The sequence below is a fragment of the Apiospora aurea genome, assembly GCF_038362705.1.
Source record: "Apiospora aurea strain CBS 24483 chromosome Unknown utg000005l_segment0_segment0, whole genome shotgun sequence".
NCBI classification, from domain to species: Eukaryota; Fungi; Ascomycota; class Sordariomycetes; order Amphisphaeriales; family Apiosporaceae; genus Apiospora; species Apiospora aurea.
In genome coordinates this window covers 2,692,593-2,709,468 of record NW_027117392.1, presented here as the reverse complement: position 1 = coordinate 2,709,468, position 16,876 = coordinate 2,692,593, and the positions used below count along the sequence as shown (strand labels likewise).

At 54.0% G+C, this 16,876-nt stretch overlaps 2 protein-coding genes across 2 annotated transcripts; both read left to right on the top strand.

The window, feature by feature from the left end:
- Positions 1–439: 439 nt before the first annotated feature.
- On the top strand, positions 440–3,505 carry PG986_007388 (oxysterol-binding protein; the record flags this gene model as incomplete). The annotated part of the gene is made up of 2 exons (XM_066843610.1): positions 440–475; positions 605–3,505. The coding sequence occupies 2 exons, from the start codon at positions 440–442 to the stop codon at positions 3,503–3,505; spliced, it is 2,937 nt and encodes a 978-aa protein (XP_066699722.1).
- A 9,636-nt stretch (positions 3,506–13,141) lies between these two features.
- Positions 13,142–16,447, top strand: PG986_007387 (uncharacterized protein; the record flags this gene model as incomplete). Its single annotated transcript, XM_066843609.1, has 8 exons — positions 13,142–13,343; positions 13,392–13,501; positions 13,562–13,638; positions 13,714–14,881; positions 14,939–15,035; positions 15,100–15,137; positions 15,196–15,305; positions 15,370–16,447. 8 exons carry the CDS (start codon positions 13,142–13,144, stop codon positions 16,445–16,447), a joined length of 2,880 nt encoding a protein of 959 aa, XP_066699721.1.
- Between the last annotated feature and the right edge of the window lie 429 nt (positions 16,448–16,876).

The window sequence follows — 16,876 nt, the reverse complement described above, 5'->3', positions numbered from 1 at the left end:
ATTAGGCGAAACGATGATTGACACTTTTGACAGCACAGCACAGCACAAAGCAAAGCCCGTCCGCCACCCTGCCCTACATAAGTACTTGGACATTGGATTCAACTGAGGTCAGCAGCCTGTCCTCGACTCCGGCTCTCTCTTATTCGTCTTGGAAGCATTGGGTGGCCATGGTCCAAGCGACTCGAACATAAGCGCCACGATTTGCCCGTGTCTTTTTCCTGGCCTTCCCTCCCTCCATCTTCTGGAATCTGGTCAAATTCAAAACCCGGACATGGTGCGCCTGCTGCTGCTGCGTCATACTTGAGCGAGCAGGGATCATCAACACCGACCCCTTGTGGACAAACCAACCACTTTTGCTTGTGCCCGAGTCTTTACCCAACGCGACACTCTCGCTCCCCTCCCCCAATTCCGACCGTGGCCAAACTGCTGTGTACATACAATGGCGGGAATAGAGCAGCTGGAGATTCACAGCAAGGTAAGCTGGGCCACGCGAGCACCAAGCGCCCTGTCCCAGAGACACCCCTGTGCGCGCATTTGCTGGAGCTGTTGCGCGTCCACGCTGAACGTTTGAACCCGGGCTGACGCGAACTCTACGCTGCTATAGTCTTACATCGTTCGTTGGGTCAAGGTAGACGAAGGGCACACGATATCATGGAGTGTCCAGCCACACAAGAAATCCGTCAACTTCGGCATCGTGAAGCACCCGGGCTCCAGTGGTGCGACCACGCTGGCGTCTTCGGCGGCCAGCGTGGACGAGCTGAACAAGACATTCGAAAACATCGAGGGATCCAGCACCACGAAAAGCAACCGATTTAGACGCGATGCCAGCTCGGCCCAGGAACAGCTCCAGAGCAAAGGGTTTGCCATTATGAAATGGCATGGGAAATGCGAAGCCGACAAGGTCTCTATGGGAACCTACGACGTTACAGCTGGGGAGGGGGCAATGTTCGGTCTGGTGTTCGACAACACCTTTTCGAAACAAACCAGCAAGACGGCCACATTTGTCCTGCTGACCTATCCCACCGGCCAATCGCCACAGGGCGCCGCTTATCTGCCGAACCTGCAAGCTGCCGCCGCGAGCAAGTCCAGCCTTGTAAAACCAAGCCCGCAGATGGGTGCTACTGCTTCCGACTCGGTCGACAGTTTGCAGAGTCATAGGACGAGGGCGCTCTCCCTAGCTGGCCGTAGCGACGGAGGCACATCCTCGACATATCATACGGGCAACCTTCTCAAGAGACGCAGGAAGAAGGGCCAGGGCTTTGCGCGCCGCTTCTTCTCCCTAGACTACTCGTCATGCACGCTGTCGTACTACTATAACCGTAACTCCTCGGCCCTTCGCGGCGCAATCCCGCTGAGTCTGGCTGCAATCGCCGCCGACGAGCGACGCCGCGAAATCAATATCGACTCCGGCGCTGAGGTATGGCATCTCAGAGCCGCCAACGACAAAGACTTCGAGGATTGGGCCAAGGCTCTCGAAAGAGCAAGTCGAATCGCTCGGGGCCTCGAGCCAGAGCCCTCTCCTGACCATCTAAATGTTCCACACTCGAAACAGCGGCCCGTTGCCAATACCGTGGCACCAGGCTCCAACAACCCTGTTGAAGATGATAGGGAGTGGCACCAAGTTGAATCTCTGGTGAGCCGCGTAGTCGGCACACGAGATGCCCTTCGTAGATTGGTCAAGGATATGTCATCCCAGAAGCAATACAATACTCGCCCGGGCACGGGCAGTTCCCTTCTCACGACACCCAACCCCAACTCCCCCAGTGTGGTTGAGGAGGCAGCAGAAGGTTACTTTCCCGCGCAAGGCCAAGACAAACGGTCGTTCTGGAAGCGCAAGTCCAGTGCATCTGTGCCGCCTCCAGGTACAGCAGGCGCTGCGGTTCCCAATGGGCCAACTCATGAACGGAAGACGTCAAAAGGGTCGGAGGAAGAGCGTAGTGCGCAGGAGCATTGCGCCGCTCTGCTTAACGACCTCGACTCGGTCGTGGCAGAATTTACCGCCGTGATTGCCAAGAGTAAGAGACGCCGCACCCCGGCGCCTATGTCGGCGGTAGACTCGAGAAGAAGTATGGAATCGACGGCGTCTACGGAAGAGTTCTTCGATGCCGAGGCAGGTGAAGAGGATGGCCGGAATCAAGTTGTTATGATCGACCGCCAGAGTGGGGAGGACGATTCGCAGGGCTCAGAAGCCGACGATGCGTCTATACACTCTTCTTCGTCGGTCTCTTCTGTTGGAGAGGAGGACAAGCCGTTAGATGCCACCGGCGCGGCCGCACTTTTCCCAGTCAAGCCCAAGTCCCTCAGTCCTCTTCCCATCGACATCGGGATTGAGCGACGCCGCACCGTGCCAGCCGCTACTGTCCCTCCGCCTTCTCTCATTGCGTTTGTGCGCAAGAACGTTGGCAAGGATCTCAGCACAATCTCCATGCCAGTATCCTCGAACGAGCCTTTGTCGCTAGTCCAGCGCGTGGCCGAACAGCTCGAGTATGCACAGCTTCTTGACAAGGCCGCCAAGCTAAACTCGGCAGATGAGAGGCTAGTGTATATGGCAGCATTTGCAGTTTCGCAGTTCAGTGGGTACCGCGGTAAAGAGCGAGCCACTCGCAAGCCGTTCAACCCATTGCTCGGTGAGACGTTCGAGCTGCTTCGAACAGACTCGGAGGTGCCTGGCGGATTCCGCCTTGTCGTCGAAAAGGTTTGTCATCGCCCGGTGCGGTTGGCTATGCAAGCCGACGCGGCGCTCTGGTCTTTCACTCAGAGCCCTGCCCCTACCCAGAAATTCTGGGGAAAGAGTGCCGAAGTCACCACCGAGGGCCGTGTGCGTGTTGCTCTGCGTTTGCCCGACGGTACTGATGAGCTGTACTCTTGGACCATAGCCACCATGTTCCTTCGAAACGTCGTCATGGGCGAGAAGTACGTGGAGCCCGTGGGCACGATGGATATAAACAACGAGAGCACCGGCGCGAAGGCCGTCGTAGAGTTCAGGTCGCGCGGCATGTTCGGTGGCCGTGGAGAAGATGTCCAAGTCGAGTTTCAAGATGACAATGGCCAGAGTACTGGGTCGCCGCTTACTGGCACCTGGACGGGCTCGCTTAAGCGTGGCAGCCAGGAAATCTGGAAGGTCGGCGACCTCGTCCCCAACGCAGCCAACACGTACGGCTTGACGGCTTTCGCGGCCACACTCAACGAGGTGACCGAAATTGAGCGTAACCGCCTGCCGCCGACGGATAGCCGTCTCCGTCCGGACCAGCGGCGCGCAGAAGAAGGCAAGCTCGACGACGCCGAGGACAAGAAGGTCCTGCTCGAGGAGGCGCAGCGCGTGAGGAGGCGCGACCTGGAGGCCCGCGGCGAGTCCTGGAGCCCCAAGTGGTTCGTGAAGGCCGGCGAGGGCGAGGGCGAGGAGGAGGTGTGGAGGCTGAAGAGTGGCAAGGACGGTTACTGGGAGAGCCGTGAGCGCAACTTTGAAGGGGCCAACATAGAGGATATATTTGCGATGGGTGCTTAGGAGCGTCGTTTTACCTGTCAATTCCAACAAAATTTATTCTGGTTCATTGAAAGAAAGGCACCGATTTTGTGTATCACGTATTTTGAACGAGGGCGAAACCGAAAGGGGGAAGACGCATCACGCGCCTAGGAAAGAACTTGAAGGCAGATTCGTATCAATCACAACTGGTGTAAAACCAACGGCCAGATGCAAATCATTTAATCTAATTACGTGTCATTTTTCAAGGCGCTACGAAGTCAACAAGTAATAAGGCGAGGCTGACGCAGTAGGAGCAGACGGCTCGGTTGGGGAAGAACAACAGCTGGGCTGGTACCCTTTATTGACACCGAGCCATGCAGCGAGCGCACTGAAACAGTAGTAAGTACTAGGTATGTCCTTAAAGATGCAACTTCATGTCATGGCTAATTACCTGCAAAGGAGACTGTATACTATATACTTGGTTACTTACACATACCCCTATCTTGTGGTATATGTTACTGTTGTTCCATGGAGGACCGTGGATGCTCTCAGGAACGTACGGGTTGCGGCCCCGGAAAATCTTCCCAATGGCCTACCTAATGTCACCATGACAAATCCTCGTGTGCAGCGTTCACCTGCGTCAAGGTTTATCTCGAGCACATGTAGACAGACGTCCAGCATGGTCATTCGGCACTGGGTCCTCCTTGGCATTCCCGACATACTTTCTGTGCGCGGCGTAAGCGTCGACGGCTGTTGGGAGTCTGCTCTATGTCAAGTTGGCTCCGAGGCATGGGTGCTGCACAAGGACGATCTGCTGAGATGTTCCACTCGGTGGCGAATCAGAAACTCCAAGGCAATTATCGAGGTAGCGTCCTCGGTATCGCCTAATCCTAGGTCGCTTGAGCGATTAATGGGTTGTCGGTCATTGTTGTCTGGTTTGTAGAGCATCCTTACCACCCACCATCCGACCATCCGCCTTGAATTGTTGTATTGGGTCGTCCATGGATCCGTCTCTTGCTGTATGATGCCATGACCCAGCATCGCTCCCTTGAAGTCTCCTGCATACAGACCATGTACCAGTGTGCCCTTGTCGTCTAACCTTGTCGTCGTCATCATGGAAGATCGATGGGCGTGTCTAGACGCCCCTTGCCCTGGCTCTCGAGCACCCGTGGTACAATGTCCTGGGTTGATCGTTGCTCGGTCCCTTGTCTCTGTTTCTTGCCTCTTATCCCTTGTCCCTTGTCCCTTGTCCCTTGTCCTAAAGCGAATCGTTTTTCCATCGACGAGGTCCAAACGTATTTTGTCACAAGTACAAGATGACCTGAAGCCTTATCGGAGATGTCGCCGCCGTTTGCATCGTCTTCCTGCATCTGCACAGCAGCGCCTCTTTCTTACCGCAGACCCAGCCATGTCTTCCATCCACTTCATAGCACCGGTGAGTTTGAAGCCAACGACGCGTCCCATGACCGACTCCTAACTTTGCTTTTGAGATGGCTTCCGGGTGTTATCGTGGGTGCATGGTTGAGAGGTCACGGTGCATGACCTTGCAAGCCATTCGGATGTGTCTTCGAGAGGTGTGTTGTGAGGCTTTTGTGTGAAACAATGGCCGAGGAGGTAGGGCGGGGGGGGACTGGAACCGGGGGCTCTTTATAGATGCTCGTCTGTGTTTGCTCAGGTGACTCCCCTCCGCCCCTTGCCAACGCCGCCTCCTCCTACTCCTCTTCCTTCTCTCCTGGGCCATGCATGCATGCATAGGTGCAATGACAGCCCACACTCATCCGCAGGAAGAGAGAGTATACGGTAGTAGTTGCTTTCGACAGGCCTATCACGACCCCTCGGCTATGCCATCCGCGGCAAGCCGCCGCCGACCCCCTTCTCACCACCAATAGGCAGCTCCTTAACAAGCCGGGTAGCGCAAAGCGTCCTGATGCGCGCATGGTGGCTCTGGTAGGGCGGCAGGGAGAAGAGGGGAAGGGGGCAGGGAGGCTTCCGATGATCTGTTAACATAGCGTACATCTATGCAACGCCCCCCTTCCGCAGGTAACTCAAAAGTCTCGGCACATTGCAGGACAGAGAAAGAGGCGGCTGCCGGTATTGCTTGATGGATGGGCTAGTTCTCTTTCTGCAGGCAGGTTCCGCGCGTTTCTTCCAATATGCCATACTTGAGTTTTGGCGCATACATACGACGCATTGTTAACCGCTCACTCACTCGCCTTACTACTGCTAGGTATCCAGGCGCATATACAAACCCAAATGGCAAGCAGTGGCTTCGTCTTCTTTTCCTCCTCGTTATGGGTTTTGTCTCGTGGTCTTGCCGGCAGAGCATGGACTACTGGTTCGGCGCGGATAGGCTTATGAAGCACCCCCGATGGCGGGAGCGGGATGGAATGCCACTCGTCGATCATTGGATGTCTGGTCGGTAGGGGGGAGCAGATGGACGGTTCGCCTCAGCCCGTCCGCCCGTCGTGCTCGAGCGGCGTCGTTTCAGAGTGCAACATGCATGAACGAGTCTCCGGACATCACTGGCGGTTCTGGCAAGCCCCCTCAAACTCTCACCCCCTCCCCGCATATGTAGTCCGCCGCCATCCCAACGTTGGTGTGGGAGTTCGTTCTATCTGGCTTGCTTCTCGTTGGCCCATTCGCAGAGTTGGGTGGCATATAGGACGGCATATAGGCGTGCTCGGCTTACGACGACACGGCATGACATTCCACGAGCTACCAACGGTTCGGATAGTGAATGCCACTGGCCCAAGTCACCCGCGGCAGCATTTCCCCCTGGCCAACTACAGCTTTACTAAACCACCGTCGGGTACGGTGAGGACTACTAGAAAGTGTGAAAAACGTTGTTTCCTGCTTGCTAGAAGGCCTGCGGGTTCTTGGGTGCGAATTCCGGAGTACCGAAAACGTCTATATCTGTCTACCCAGCACTACAAGGGACCCTCCGCCCATGTCCGGACATCAGGTAAGCGATGTCTCGGTGATAGGAAGCCTACACCGAGATGATCCATACTAGCAGTGGTCACACGAGTAACTAGAGCTCGAAGAGGCGTAAGGGGCAGAGACACACGTTGCCACATTCACGATGGGTTGCGGGTTGGGATGGAGTAACGGCAACGACAGCGTAACACAACGTCCAGGAGGTTTCATCTTCACACCGTGATTCAGGCATGCTGTAGGTGACAGATTCGCTTACCGCAGAGGCTCACCGGCGGCAGTTCCCGTTGGCGCAGGAGCGGCACTTATCGTTGATGCTCGATCCCTACATGCTGTTTCCTTTGCTCGCAAAAGGCCAGGCCAGGGACCTGCCGAGGAGGGACCAGGATTCACGGTCACTTGTCCGGAATGGACGCGGTAAGCAATGTCCGTGGAGATCTTATCGTATATCAGAACGGACGTTACCATACCATCACATAGGCTCATACGGATCCGTCACAGAGAATCTCCGTAACCCGTCCGATCGATTGGGATGCTGGCTTCTCTTTGATGGGAAAACGACGAGAGCCCAAGAAGACGCTGGTGCCTCCGGTGACGAAGGTCTCGCCCATATCGAACGAGATTGAGCATCTGTTCCTCTGTCAGTCGGGGCTGTATTGGGCGGGGGGGGCTCAGTGGGTCTCTAGTAGAGCTGTGCCTTACGAAGTGAGATGGGGATATCCGAAAGACTATAGTCCGTACCGGAGATTAGACTTTCTGTTTTGGATGACAGTAGCACCTCGGGCTTTTTGACAGCCTGCCCTAGAAAGGAGGGACTTTCTGCTCTGCCGGTCTCTTATAACTAGCCCAGGGCTTTTCTGTAAGCGAGGGGTCATGGAACAAATGGCCATGTGACTGCATGAGGAACACACTTGATACTCGCGAAAACCCGGGCAGAAGAGGGTGTATATACGACAATTCTTGATCAACCACACCAAGCGGAGCATGTCGACACCCTCCCGACGGTGGCATGACGCTGAGCTATCCTGATACCAGAAGCCTTCCGGAAGACGATACATTGGCAGTACTCCTGGGGCAGAGAGCTCGACTGGACTACGACAGATCCCTTGATACTTGTTGACGATACCAGACGATACCAGGCGATGAAACAACAAGAAAAGGTAACCACCACACAACGGAAACCCGGAGCTGAAAGGACAACTGGACACCTTGGCTCGATCCGTGTCCAATGGCATCCAGAGGAAAACGGAAAGATACCTCGCTGCATTCGACGCATACACACCATCGCGACGTTCCCTGACGTACACGACAAATATCATATGGCCTACTGGTTACTGACAGTCCACTACCACCACCACTACACAGGGCGTTTCAATTATACGCACAATGCACCCACTCACAATGCACTCCGCAGCTGGAGCGGATGAGGCTGGGGGACAAGGTAGGACAGGCATCGCGGCGACAAACCAGCAACACCTCCCGGATTCGCCCTCCGCGAAACCCAGGCTCCCAGTCTTCAGGAGGACAACACCACGAACAGTATGTACGCCGCCCCGCGCCATACGAGGAACCCGAACAATCACCGGTGGGGGGTCAGATGTGTGTTGTGGCTTTCTATCGGATGGGTCGTGGAGTCTTGAAGGAATGGATGGATGAGCTGTCAGCCTGACAGACTGCAAGAAGGAAGAAAAAAGAAAAAAAGAAAAAAAAGAGAGAGAAAAAAGAAAAGAAAGATAGGCCACGACCAGACGGAGCGAGAGCGAGCGAGTAGGAAGGGCAACAAGTGGTTGGCCAGTCGGGTATTTCGCCTTTGGTTCGGGACCGAAGCCAATCAACGCCGACCCGTGTGTGACGAGGACTTGGGGCAGAATGGGATATCACAAAGCCAGCAAAAGTACGAGTGGCCCGAGGATGTCATCGTCATCATCGTCGCCAATCAATCTCGGGGCTTGGAACAGCAGGAACAGCACAATCAAACAGCACGGGAGGCTTGACGCTGGCGGCAATGCCAATAATACGACACAGCCCAGACAAAGCAACTGCACGGGGTGGAGATGGGTGAGATGGCGCCGCTGATGGTGGACCGACGACGACATGATTCCCAGCCGGCGGCCTAAATCCCGACCGGTAGAGGCACAGGGCGTCCAGGAGGGGCAGGGATCGGCGGCCATTCAGGCACAAGACGCATTGATTGTTGAGACCGCCGGTTTACCGTACGAAAAAAAACCAATAAATAAAGCGACTAGAAAAGAAAACAACTTGACGACGGTTGGTTGAGCGATGGATGTTGCGTCCCTGGAACGAATCAGTGCGTGCCACAAAACACACAAGCTGTCTTCTATTTTCGCTCTCTTCTTTTTCCGTCCTGCTTGAGTGGTTGGCTAACAATAGCGACTGACCGACTCTATTTGTAGTACCATTCTAGTCTAATTTTTTTTTCTTTTTTACTTACTTACAATATATACTTACATACATGATGATACTAACACTGCATACTAACACCGCATACACGTACGGGTTATTTCCTTCTTTCTAGAAACCTGCACCGAATCCCGGCTTCTTCCTCGCCTCGGTTCGGTCGTGAGACGGTTGTCTAGACGAAAACTGTTTGTGCAACGACCGAGCGGGATGAGAAAACAGAATACGACCGAGGGCTTCCTCCCTAGGGGGGCAGTTAAGCAACAATTCACAGACGTAGCACGAAATGCATCAATAAGGTTGAGACATGGTCCGTCGATGCGGCGGTAGGTGGGAATCAAAAGAAAAGGGCTGGACTGGCGTCGATCGAGGGATCCAACCAAGCAAAAGTACATACACATCTTACCAGTATACAGTATATCCTTTACATACCATATAGGGATATACACAGCTCGCTAGATATACTAGTGAAAATGGTCGCATCATTCATGCAATGCACACATCAAGTACGTAGTAGGTAGGCGAGGGCGGAATGCCTCGGTTTGCACAGCATGCCCACAGGTCGTAATGCCGCGAAATCCGATGCTTCAATGTTCCCCAATCACATCCCGATCGATCTGACACAGAAATAAACCTTACAGTAGTGTAAAGGACCTAGCATGGCACCCAGGCGCCTGGGTGGACGGATAGCAACCACGGCCAGGCGACACAGATGGTTTTCTCCATGCCGATCTTGGACGACGTCGTCGACGACGACGACGACCACTACTACTTACTTCAGGTGTCGGAATGGCGGGCATGCTTGGGGTGGATACGACACAGCAGCCCGTCTGTGCTCATTCAGGTACGAGAACAGGAACAATATCGTCGCCCTGTCTAGACCCAGACAACGGTTTTCTCTGGCGGCTGCCTCGTCTGAAGAGAGGCCCACGGGCAATATATGTCCGACATTCCCGTTCTCGGGGGCTCGAGCCCCATCATCGCGACCTTGATGTGGACAGACTGGTTCAGGCGAATCGCCCCCTACCTTCTGCAGTCACTTGACATGGCGAACGGGCATTTTCGACATCCCCAGCTCTGATAAGGCATGTGGCGCGGGCTATCATCTATCTATATGTCTATCTCTAGGCGGCTGACTCGGTTGACCGACCGATAAGGGTGGCATTGTTGCTCTTAACGAACGTGTGGACGTGTGGACGTATGGACCTTACCTACGTACCCCCCAAGTCCAACAAGTGTGCCCAGGCAAGCCATTGTGAAACACGTAGTAGGACTGCACCGTTTTTCCCTGCGCGCCCACGCCGCATTAGACTCCTTTTGCCGTATCTGCCTAGGTGGGTTGGGACGGAGAGGGCTCTAACTCTAACTGCCTACTTACCTACGTTACCTAGCATACCTTGACCATTCCTTGGGTCCGGTTGGTCGCCAGCCGAGTCGACACTGTTGCCGGTGGCGTCTCCGATCAGTCCGATGCAATGCAACGAGAATATATCACGACCGCCTCGTCGGTATGGTGTTGCCAAAAGGTGGCTGCGGGTGCAGGTGGACGATATCGGACACGCGTTATCTCTGCCTCTCGCACTCTCGCACTCTAGCAGAGAACAATGGTTGGAACTAGGCAGATGTCGTCGCATCACATATCTTACATGCTTCTCCCACATGGCCTTCTTGTTGGTGCATGGAGAGGAGCATATAAGCAAAACATGGAGGGGGCAGGTGTGGATGTATCTGTCATGGATCAATGATCTATAAGTTTAAGCCGCAATATATACTAGTACCTGTTAGCACTGCAGCACTGCAGCACTGGAATAGTGGGGGGGGAGGATCGATCCTGGGGCCAAAGAACCGGGGCCCCTCAGAGCCAGGCGTCCAGTAGAGATGGGGAGGTGGGATGGTAGTGTAAGCCGTTAGTTAGCAATGGCCGAGGGGGGCCTGTTGGACCGACAATCTCAGCGCTGGACCGAGACGTGCAGCAGCCCGCACCCTAGTTGCCTAGCTGCATAGCTTAATTGGGATGTACCGTCAACAGTGCACCGCTAGAGCCAGGGTACTGTAGGGCAGGAAATATTTCCCGTATGCATTGTCAGTGAATGATGAATGAATGAATTGTACGCAAAGTGGCGCCATGACCAGCCTAGGCGACGACCCTTGCCAACATCCGAAAATTCAGGTAGAGAGAAAAAGGAAGACAAAAGTCCTGGCTTGCTCACATTTACATTGCTGTAGGAGCCGTGGATGTGCCAGGCCCGCCAGGAAGGATGCAGGTAGGTACTGAACCTTGGATACTTTTCTTTTACACGGTTCCTTCTTCTTCAGCCCAGGCACACAGAGCAGAACGCTGCACCCGCTGCACAGCACACATCACAGCACACACACACACACACACACCCAGCGGCTCTTCAGTCGCCTCTTCTTCGGGACCAACTAGGCTCGGGCGATGCTGTTCGTGTTCACGTCCATGTCCATGTTCATGTCCACGTTCACGTTGGGCCTGGTCCTGGAAAAAGATGCCTTTTCTTCCGCTCCGTCGTCATGTGTCGAAAGGCTGATTACGCTCGGCACATTGTGGCCCGCCGCAATACACGTACGTATACATGCACTCGTAGACTTTGACATCTGAGTAATAACGGCGGTTAATGAAATCCCACAGCACATGCCTGTTTGGTCTACCTATGGACTTACGGCAAGTACATGCCTGATTACTGTTGGATATAGGTCAATGGATAGTGTAGGCCAGGAGAGCGGCTGTGCCCTTATTCGTTCTATTCCGACTTATACGGCAAACAAGGCAACATGTGTTTCGTATCCGTAGCTACCTACATGCCTACATGCCTACATGCCTACATGCCTACATAACATACAACCATAAGGAGGTAGGTAGGTACCTACTACTTGCCTAAAGGAGCGACCGACGACCTTTATTCCCAATCAAATCCGGCTGCGCATACTCGGCGTGCCCAATGACTGGAAGCCGGCCGTGGCTTACTGAGCTGGGATGGCCGCTCAGATCCCATTGGGCCCCGGTTTTTCGTTTCGAGCGATGAATGAATGGGAAAGCTCAACAGGTACAGATTCAGAGTTTGGGGCTCATCCTGGCAGAGGCTGTTCTTGACAGGGCCAATCGGCTGTCATTGATTCTGCCGGCGACTGCTACCGGGATTGGGATGTACCAGGTAGGTAGGTATTGGTTGCCTACCTAACCTATTCATCAAATCATCATCTATCTTCCTTTTCTCGGCCAATGTCTCGAAACAAACAACTAAGCCAGAAATGGGTTGCGGCTCGTCTTCGAGTTTGACCACTTCCGGGCATGTGGATGTGTATGGAATAGATCGATACATTTTTTGATTCCATATGAATGATAGGAAAGAGCGCGAGAGAAAGAGTACCTGAAGGCTCGATATGTATGTATGTATGTATGTATGTATGCATGTTATGTATGTATAACCATTGCTCAATGGATGTATGATGTGTGCCGGTCCGCGCAAGTGCAGCCAACCAACTCAGCCCAGCGCAGCAGCAGACAGACAGGCCAGCATCAAGCATTGAGCTCCCACCGTCCGTCAGCAGTAGATTAGCACCAGCGTCAGCACCAGCGTCAGCACCAGCGTCAGCGTCAGCAGCACCGACAAGCACCCACTCAAGCACCCAAGCACCCAGCCAAGCACCCAGCTCAACCCAATCCCAGTCCCAGTCCCAGTCCCAGTCCCAGTCCCACAAGCACGGAAGCGGGCAGAGGTCCTGCAGCAACGCATCCCGAGGGCCTGGGGCGACTGTGCGAAAGATAATAGATCAAACGCAAACGCTAAACAGAATCAAGCAACAGCCAGTACGTACCCATCCTAGGTGTTGGTCACCTTTAGCTTGGCTTTGGCCTGGCTTGGCCCGCTGGAAGCCTTCCGCATTCTGTGCTTGGGTTGGTTGGTTGGTGTACCTACACTGCACTGCACTGCTACCGACGTACATGACTTACTCACATTCAAGACTATCAGACACGCCGCCAACCGCTTCTTTATTAAGAAAACGGGCACGCATCCACCCCATTCTATACTCGTCTCCTACATATGATGCCGCTTTCTTGACCGGCCCTCCTACATATTCGCTTTTGCCTTGTTGATTTAGCCTCGTCGTTCGCTCGTGAAGTTTTTGCTTCTCATCTTCTAAGCTGTCGCCCTCTCCTCGACTAGATCCAACGACAATTCACGGATGTTGACAAGGAATAGGACGACCGTAACCACTTACACGTAGCCACAACCATCGCTCGCCATATCCACTCAACATGGTCGTCTACTGTGCCTACTGCGGCAAGCAGTTCACTCGCAAGGTATGCAACGTCGTACTCGCTCCGACGGCTATACCGCCCCCCCCATGCCCATATCATTGACACATGTCTTCTCCAGGAACACCTTGAACGCCATATACCAAATCACACCAACGTCAAGCCGCATCGTTGCCAGAGCTGTCAGCTCTCCTTTGCGCGAAGGGACCTTCTCCAACGTGCGTGTAATCCTCTGGGCACGACTGGCCGGTGTGTACGAGAGTCCAAGAGAGCAGCACAACTGACCCAAATATGTAGGCCACTTCTCTACTTATCATGAACAGCCGGCTCTGGATACCAACCCGGGGGCGCCTCCTACCGTTGTAGGGAAGCAACCCATTGCTTGTCTGAACTGCGCACAGGCGAAGGTAACATGAGACCCTTCTTACTCAGTTAATGAGGAACCACTAGCTGAACGGTGCGCGCAGACGGGCTGTGACAAACGAGTGCCTTGCGCTCGCTGTGCTGATAAAGGATTGCCTTGCGCCGCGAGGTTCGCAAGAAGGTAGGTTGACACCAATCTGGATTCTCTTGGAATGGTATCTATCACAGCCAGAGCTAATTCGAGACTCGACTGTAGGTCTTCCAAGGCGGCCTTGCGAGCTGCGGCAGCTTTGCAGAACCAGCCGCCTGTACCGCAAGTTGGAGCAACGGCTACCATGAACCCAGCATTCATGGACCTTGATAGTAGCATGAAACATGACTCCATAGCAAAACCCATGGTTTCTCCCGATGCTGTCAGTGCTATAGACCCGAGGATACGGCAGGGCGAGAGCCCTCACAAGAATAGCTCGCCTGCCAACTCCCACCCAGGCACCGAGAGCAACTTCCCATCCCCGCATACCAAAGTCGACTTGGACGATCTTATGCTGAGCAGCGACTTCCTCCACCAAGACCATAACTACAACGATATGCTTGTTTGGCCCGAGTACTCGTTGGATCTTGACATGTACTCGGCGACGAATGTACCACTAGGGACAACTGATGTACCTATGCCACCTTTTGCCGAGATGAGCGATGCCTCATCTAACTCAGAACAGATGAGCTCATCAAGGGGCTCTATCCACACACGAAGCACGAGCACCAGCATTATGTCGAATGGAGAATACGAGCCGACAGTGAAACCTACAGACGTGGCCGTTTCAAGCCCCAGCGACACCACTGATCTCGAAGTCGTCCTTGCGGCCGAAGCTGCTTGGCCGTTAGCCCGATGCACCCCGCCAGTGTATTCCGGTACATGCCCTCGAACCGCCATCGTACACCTCGAGAGCCTGGAGCAGAAGAGCAAGCAAGAAAACACCTGGGAAACGCTTGAACGTTACCTGGAGCAAGTTGACTGGGATGCGGCCGATCTTGCCTCGGTGATCCCACTACACTCTAGGACCAGAGACAATATGCTGGCGATTACGCAAACCTTCTTACACAAGGCACTCGAAATCCACCGAGGGGGCCTCAGCGGATACAGCAAGGACCGATTCTCAGGTCCTGGCCTGGCCACGTTCTTGGTTCTCCCACCCTCGAAGATATTAGAATACTTTTTGCGAAGCTACGTCCGCAGCTTGTCCTTCTTCTACTCATTGGTTTCCACAGGCTGCGTGGATCCCAACGAGATGGTACAAAACAACAAGGCCTCTACGCTACTCGTTTTATTGATGATTGCACAAGGTGCTTCTGCAGTGCCGACGGCAGAAGCCAGAGCCTTGAGTGCAGGGCTGGTCGAAACATGTCGCATCAGTCTTTTCGATATTGTGGGTAGCTTTGGCATTCCTTCTTGGAAACGTACGCTGACACTTTGGACTCCCTAGATCGAAAAGGATATTGAGATGTGTGCCGACCCCATTACTGTGCGCTGCTCACTACTCTTTACACTTCTTGGCGCCTGGAGCGGGGACAAGTGGTTAAGTAAGTCAACAAGCGGCCCGAGATGGTTTCTGTATAAAGCCAAGTACTGACTCCCTCTCCAAAGTGGACATTTCTCTGGGCCAAAGAGGCATGTATCTGTCTGTAAGTGAGCTCTTTCGAACACAAGTGTCTATGTGTGTCTAATGTATTGGGCCGATAGATGTTGAAGCATGCAGGCATGTTGAATGCGCAGCCCGCCATGATACCCAACTTCCACGGCTCGCTCGAGCTGCAGTGGCGAGACTGGCTGGCTCGTGAAACTCAAAACAGGTATGCCCCCTCCCCCCGAGTTCAGACCGCCATGGAGGAGTTGCCGTGCTAACTCTGCGATCAGATTGGTGTACAACTGGGTCATGGTTGACCAGGAACTGAGTCTATTCCATGATACAGCACCTATACTGAATATCAGCGAGTTGTGCGCCCCGCTGCCAGGTCCAGATCTTCTTTGGATGTCGGCAAATGCTGAGCAGTGGCAGCAAGCCATGCAGTCCCTCTACGGCTGTACGGCCAATGTCAACCCTCAACTGCTTAACACACCTTCCCTCAGCCCCTCACTGTACGATGTCTTTCAGGATTTCTTGCACGAGAATTTGTCAAGACGACAAAGCACACTATCTGCTCATCAGCTTCGCCTTCTACTCCACCCTCTACAAAGTCTGCTGTGTCATCTTAGGCAGATGCTGTCCTGCTTTTCGGATGTACTGAGCACACGCCGCACAGCATCCCGGACAGTGACCAAGGCGTCCACAATGCTTCGCCTCGAGGAGGTTCAGGCCCTTCTACAGTCCTGGTACGAACTGTCCATAGCAGTGTACAATTCTAACCCCGGCTGTTCCGTCAGCAAGACCAATCTGGTCCTATATCATTTGATCTCACTCAATGCCGTCACCAATTTCCCGGAAATCGAACGGTTGGCCCGTCGGGAAGGCTTTGACGGGTCCTACTGGGAGCTATCCTTACGGCACAAGCGCTGCATCTACCAGCGCGAAGAGTCTATATTTCACTGCGGACAAGTCCTGCGCCTCATCAGGGCGATGCCCGCTGACAGGCGTCCGACGTGGTGGAGCGCCGCACTCTACCGCGCCGCCCTGATCCTCTGGACGGACAGCGTTTCCCGTCTAGACCCCAACTTCCAAAAGCGGGATGAGGGGAGTCCCGTGGCCATTGATCAGGTCACCCCCGAGGACCCTGCAGTCATTGCCTACTTGTGGAACGGGGATGGGATTCCCGTACTATCGCGTGGCGATGGCAGCACCACTGCCTTGGACAAGCCGGTTGATGTTCTGCTCTACGCCGCCAAGTCCATTGAAGAGGGCGTGAGTTGTCGCCTCAGCGATGGTATCAAGAGGAAGCTCCTTGCACTGGGGAACAACTGGAGTATGGATGGGCTTACATCCACCTCAGTCCAGTGATGTTCTACTTACGCTATAGCATTTAACATAATAACGGTTTGACTCACACTTGCTACACATGGCAAACAGTTGCCGCCGAAACGATTTTCACTTACGGGGTTCGGGGTCGCATTTAATCGTTTGGCGTTCAGGGGTTCGGGAGATTTCCCGGTGCGGGAATCCAGCTAAGCCCAGCCCGGTTGGTTGGCAATGGAATTGACTTGGTTTCTGGTTAAGGGAAATACGACCGACCGACCAGGTCTGAAGAATACCGGATACACATACACATGCATATGGGAGGAGAGGTATGGGGAACCTCCTAGGCAGGGAAGTTAGATCCTTCCATTGCCGCTTTCGTCGATATCTGTCAGCAGGGATGCGAACCTAGCTCCGTGTGCTTCAGAATTTCCATTTTACTGTATATAGGGATGGACAGATACAATTACCTCT